Source organism: Bufo bufo, chromosome 2 (genome assembly GCF_905171765.1).
Source record: "Bufo bufo chromosome 2, aBufBuf1.1, whole genome shotgun sequence".
Classification (NCBI taxonomy): Eukaryota; Metazoa; Chordata; class Amphibia; order Anura; family Bufonidae; genus Bufo; species Bufo bufo.
Genome location: NC_053390.1, coordinates 680,144,253 through 680,150,252, shown reverse-complemented (window position 1 = coordinate 680,150,252; position 6,000 = coordinate 680,144,253). Strand labels below are relative to the sequence as shown.

Sequence of the window (6,000 nt, the reverse complement as noted above, 5' to 3'; positions counted from 1 at the left end):
TTGCCTAATAATTATGCACAGTAATAGTCACCTGCACACACAGATATCCCCCTAAAATAGCTAAAACTAAAAACAAACTAAAAACTACTTCCAAAAATATTCAGCTTTGATATTAATGAGTTTTTTGGGTTCATTGAGAACATGGTTGTTGTTCAATAATAAAATTAATCCTCAAAAATACAACTTGCCTAATAATTCTGCACTCCCTGTAGTAACAGGAGCTGTTGGCAGCTATGATGTTCACCTGACATTCTCAATCACAAAATCTAAAGAAATCTGCAAAAATAACCCCTCGGAGGATGACATGATTTGAAGAAACAATCTTTATTTAAATTCTTGCATAGCAATTATCATAAAAACCTTACCCCACAAAAGTACATTTGTTCTCGTTATCAAACAGACGTTGCTAAACTTTCAATTTTCTCAGCTCGTAACATGGCCCATACACACCAATGGAGGCGTTCTCTAGAAATACTGGTAAATGGTGGCGGCATAATAACACTAGTGATTCCTAAATAACAAGTCACATTAATAGAGGTGTCTGGCTGGTGATACAAAACAAAAAGATACTTAAAAAAAAGTCTAGAAAGCAATGTCACCCATGTTGGCAAAGTTGTGCCATCCCATTGGCATGTGTTGGCATACCAGGTGAGTGGCGTGCATGAGGGAAAAAAATTCTGTCCCCGTGCTGAATAACAACACTTTGTGTGTGACAGAAAATATTGTAAAAGGCATTTGTTGGTACTAAAAGGGCACACTGGAAAATATGGGCATATATGTATGTTGTATATCAAGTAAGGCCTATTAAAACAGCACCAAACCAATACTGTGCTGTCACACAAAAGAAAGGAAGAAAACAAAAAGACCTAAAAATCTGTATAAAAAAAAGCCACTAACGCCCCTACAGCAATACATAGTGTGAGTTATACATGTGTGTAAAAGATACATATGGAGTATAGCTGAGATAAATAATGATATATGTGCTTCATACACGGTACACAGTGTTGTGTTCTTGCTTTCTCCCTTAATCAAGTACTTTCCTACCATTACTATTAACAGCCATTTTAGTTGGATTTTAGGGTGTTTTTACAACATATATTGCTACACAAATAACATTTGCAAACCCCCATTACTAGGAAGTCTTGTGTCACTGGTGCTGACGTTATCAGGGATCTCATGGACTTCCTCGGTTTTAGTCCTTTAACAGTTCACGCTGTGATGTTAATTGCTGCTTGTCAGGAAATGCTTATTCATGTCTTTTCTTCATCGTGTCCCGAAATTGCTATGTCCTTTCATTTCTATCAAGGCAGTCACACGAAAAATATTGCTGAAAGCATGCTGGCATAAAATCTCACATTAGTCACGTTTTTACGTAGAAATGCCTGGAAATCAGTAAGCCTGTGGAGCACGTCCTTAACTTGGCACAATGTGCCACAAACAGAGAACACAGGGCAGGCATTCAACAAGTGGTACGTCATATAGATTGGCAGTGCTGGGTCAATAGTGAGAGGTAGCTAACCAACAGATTGTTTTATGTGCTGCTTGTTTAATCTCTGTTAAATAAGTGTAAACTTGTACGGCAAGTTACCCCTGCTGCTTTGACATTTGGTGTATACTTCAGGGGCCGTATTAAACACTGTGTGTCCTCTACAACCAGAAGGGCCCTTGAAATCTGCTCTGGTTTGGGAAAGCAGTTATATTTGAGAGTTGTGATGTACTGGCCCCTCTGTGGCTGGTGCCGCTATATGCTTATGTAGAAACTGGTGTCTTCCACTTTTCTACTGTTGGGTCAACTTCAATGGCATCACCGAAATGTTTTTGCCCAAAGTTAGCCTCCATAGTCTGACTGGTACACTGCGCTGAATGTACCACTCCATCCCATTCATATGAGATAACCCCTGCAGTTAGCTTTGGTTTTCACACTTCTGATATCCATGGCTGTTTTAGATTGAGGGACACACTAGGCTTGCACACTCCCATCCTTTGAATGAGGACACACTTGAACTTGCCATTTTCACCTTCGTTATTCATCCATTACATACCATTCAAATATTCTCCTTGCTCACTCTGAATATAAAATGTACTTTACATATTAACTGGAGTACAAGAAGTCACTGAAGACCTTGTAAACTGAAGGCCACCTCTCCAGGAGAACCCTACCATTCATGAACATCATTCTTCTAGAGGGCATTGTCTTAGAGGATCTCATACCTCATGGTTGTGTGTGAAAATGTAACAGGCCACCCTGAAAGTATCCGAACACTGTACTAATAGGTATTGTGAAGTAAATAACAGCAGGGACTTTGCATTGTACTAATGAACCCCAGTCCTACAATGAACACGAGGGTGTGCAAACAAAGCATAGAAAGGGTATGAAGTGTTCAAATCCATAGGCAGTTACGTCCACGGTTGTCCCCACTTGTCTCACCTCTGTGAATCCTCATGATGTTTTTACCGCCCAATGTTAATGAATGGTACAGGTAGAAGCAAGCTGCATTTTTACACTCTTGAAGCACTATAGCATTTCACTTTGACAGCCTTTTGCAACTGGCAAACTTACTGTGGGTGTTTGTGGCACTCCAACATAAAACATTGCACACTACCGTCCTACACCACCGTCTTCTCAGACATAAGGCACAAACAAGCAGAATAAACAAGAGATCCTTTCATAGAGCAGAAGAGTGAGTGATACTTATGTGCATAAATACATAAGGTTTATCATCCCTGCTATCCTATGCTGAAGACTGCTTACATATAGAGTTAATATGCAGTTTAACATGTCTTTATCAGGCTAGCTGAAGGCGTGTCTGACTTGTTACATGATGTGAGACTGCTGCCAAGTGACAGCTGTAGCTCCCAATGGCTTCCTCTCATGGCTGCTACAGAAAGTTCCCACATGTCCCATCTACAGGTCATCGCTCTCCACCAGTGCAGGCTGCAGGTGCACTGGGTTTGCTTCTGGCAAGAAAGCAGCTTTGATGTCCAGCCCTTGGTCGCAAAGTGCTGCGTATCGACTAGCGGATGGACGTACTTTCCTCGTTTTGGGAGTGTGTGATTGTTGCCACTGAGCTGTGGAGAAAAAATTTAGCGGGTGAGTCAAGCTGCACATACAGGAGGTTTAGATAGCATGATGATTTTACAGGTTTCTTAACCATCTTCTCATAGACAGGCCCACTAGACTTACATTCTTCATAGTCTCACACACAGGGCCATACGTATTAATGTGAGTGTGCCTAGGTGTTATTGTAAGCTGGGCCAAAATGTGTCTCTCATCAAGTGGAGAGTGGCCTAAGATGCACCAAAATTGCACCACCATTCTGGCATAAAAATCTGTCACAAACTAAGCCAACCAACAGTTATACAAAAGTGTCTATCCCTGCACCCAATGTATCATCCCGCTTAAGCCTCTGATAAATCTGGTGCAGGTCTAGACAATTTTTGGCATCTACACGGTTAGTAAATTGATTTAGGTTTAGTTGAAGCACTTTTCTAGGTTGTCAGTTATCATAGCAGTCTCTCTATCTGGAATCATTAGTTTAGTGAAGCCATACTGTTCTAATTGTAGAGAAATCACAATGGGGAGATTTACTAAGGTAATGCACCAAACTTCTATCTCTGTTCACACTGAAAACTTGCATAAATATGTTGAACTAAATTATGGGACAGATTTACCAATCCTGTAGATGGCTGGGAGTGCAGGTCTTTCTGCATGAGAGGAGCGACTGTCTCGGCGTGTGCAAGTGGAGGATTTCAGTATTTAAAAAAATATATAATTTAACCCCTAAAAGGCTATTTTTCACTACTGTACCCATTTTTAACGTGCACTCCTGTCTAAGCGGCACTTAAAATGGTCCCATTGATTTCAATCGCATCCATGTGACCGTGAAAATGGCCAAAAATAGAACATGTCCTATTTTCGATGGCCATAAAAAAAAACAGCCATGTGAGTAGCCCCACTGACTTCAATTGGTTCTAAAAAGGACCGTGAAAAAGTAGCATTAGACAGGCAGCCTAGACATCCGCCAGATTTATCACAGTGGTTCATCTTGATAAGTTTCGTGCATAGCTAGACACAGCACCTTTTCTATAAACCTTTTTGAACTAGGTGCATAGAATTTCCCTAAGCCTTGGTATGTTAAAATTGCGCCAAAATCTAGGTGCTCTCACATTAGTAAAGGTGGGCCTGTGTGTTTTAGACACCTTTTGTGACTTGCTAGACAAGGGGGTGTAGTATAGATGGAAAGCGATGTGGCTGGGAGGAAAAGGGACATGGTTTAAAATATAATACATTTTGGTGCAAAATAAAACAAAACAAATAGGTGGAGAAAAGTGCCTAACACGTCTCGCAAGATGTACCAAATTTCCACAGCATAAGCCACTGCGATAATTTGGCATATAGACTGTGCACTGAATATAAGACAGGATAGGCAAATCTGCCCTGCTGTTACTAGATTAGGAGGGCATTATATTCTGGGAAATGTCAGACTCTATTAGCTCACAGGGTGTGATGTGAAACTTACCATGTACATCAAGCCTGGCAGTACAAGACACAATGCCAGCCTCGTTCTTTGCTGATACTGTGTACCATCCAGCATCCTCTTTAGTGGCACCTTGGATTAGTAGGCAGAGGTATCCATAGTTATCTTGATGCATGCTGGGAAAAGAAAAAGTACAATTAGCTCCTGATATGTCACTAAAGATGCACTTAGGAAGCCAGTTACATGGCATTAGAGCATTTCGCTTCTCCTTTCCTGCTCCCTGTTACTCGTGTCCCCCCGGATCCCTGCACGGCCACAGCTGCATCTCCCCGTTGCGCAAATCAAAACATTCAGACATTCAGCGACAGTGACCAACAATGTTTTGATCCGCGCTACAGGGAGATGCAGCGGCAGCCGTGAAGGGGTTTGGAGGGACGCGAGTGACGGGGAGCAGGTAAGTATGCTCTACAGGAGGGGCCCAGGCACACTGGGGGTCATTATAGGGAATGGATAACCCCTTTGAAAGATCATAAGAACTCTACTAAACAGGAGCTGGATTATCAGGATCATTTCTTAGCTCTTGGACATTGCTGTGCAGTAAAAGCTTAACTACAAAGCATTTTTATTCGTATGGAATGGATATGGCAGATTTATTACAGAAATTTCTCCCTTTGAAAAATCTATTCCATACGTTTTAAATGGGTTGTTTTTGCTGAATGTGCATAGATTTCTGTAATCCCCATTTAGATAAATGGAACTGTCATGGACATTTCTTCAACAAATCTGAATCTGTGAAGATAATAATGGATATTGCTCTTTGAGGACTAGTTACCAATGACTTTATTGAAAAGGCATTATGAAGAGCAGAAATACATTTCATCAAGGTTGTCATGTTTTAGTAAGTGAGTAAGAAGTGAGATGACTTCAAGTGAAACCCCAAGCAAGCTTTATCAGTAAATAGAGCTACTAGGGACTTGTAACATACCACCCAGAATCATTAATTCTTTTAATCTGGTATTCCAAATGCAAGTTCCCAAGGTGCTGTGTACACTATGGGTCCATACAATATCCATGCCGCTTGTCTGACACCACTCAGTGCGCTGAGTCTACACAATAATGACTTCCTGCAACTCTTGTTAAGCCTCATGCAGACGTCTGTGGAACATGGTCCGTGAGATACCGGACTGGCATTGCAGGAGCGCGCGGTGTCATAGCAACCAAAGACGCCGTACGCTCCTGCAATGCCAGTCTGGTATCTCGCGGACCGTGTTCCACGGACATCTGCATGAGGCTTTAATCTGACCAATCTGCAGCTGGAGGGTGGGAAGCCCGTAGCTGAACTAGCTATAACCATCTAAATGTTGACTCTTTTTATTAAAACTGGGTTTTCCTACAATAGACATTTATCATCTATCTACAGGATAGGTGATAAATGATTGATTGCTGGAGGCCCCAACACTTGTTGGCACCCCATACCAATCACTAGAACATTCCACCTCACTGCATGACAGCTACAAAAGGA

General features: G+C 41.5%; 1 protein-coding gene across 5 annotated transcripts in view; it reads right to left on the bottom strand.

Moving 5' to 3' along the window:
* Positions 1 to 305: 305 nt before the first annotated feature.
* The window catches only part of PALLD (palladin, cytoskeletal associated protein), a 366,817-nt gene continuing 361,122 nt past the window's right edge, over positions 306 to 6,000 (bottom strand). For all 5 annotated transcript variants that reach the window (XM_040418647.1, XM_040418648.1, XM_040418649.1 and 2 more), the window contains 2 exons: positions 4,521 to 4,654; positions 306 to 3,069 (listed from right to left, as the gene is read on the bottom strand). In XM_040418647.1, the coding sequence (XP_040274581.1) occupies positions 2,906 to 3,069; positions 4,521 to 4,654 (298 nt within the window). In that variant the 3' untranslated portion in view covers positions 306 to 2,905. The remainder of the gene's footprint in view (positions 3,070 to 4,520; positions 4,655 to 6,000) is intronic.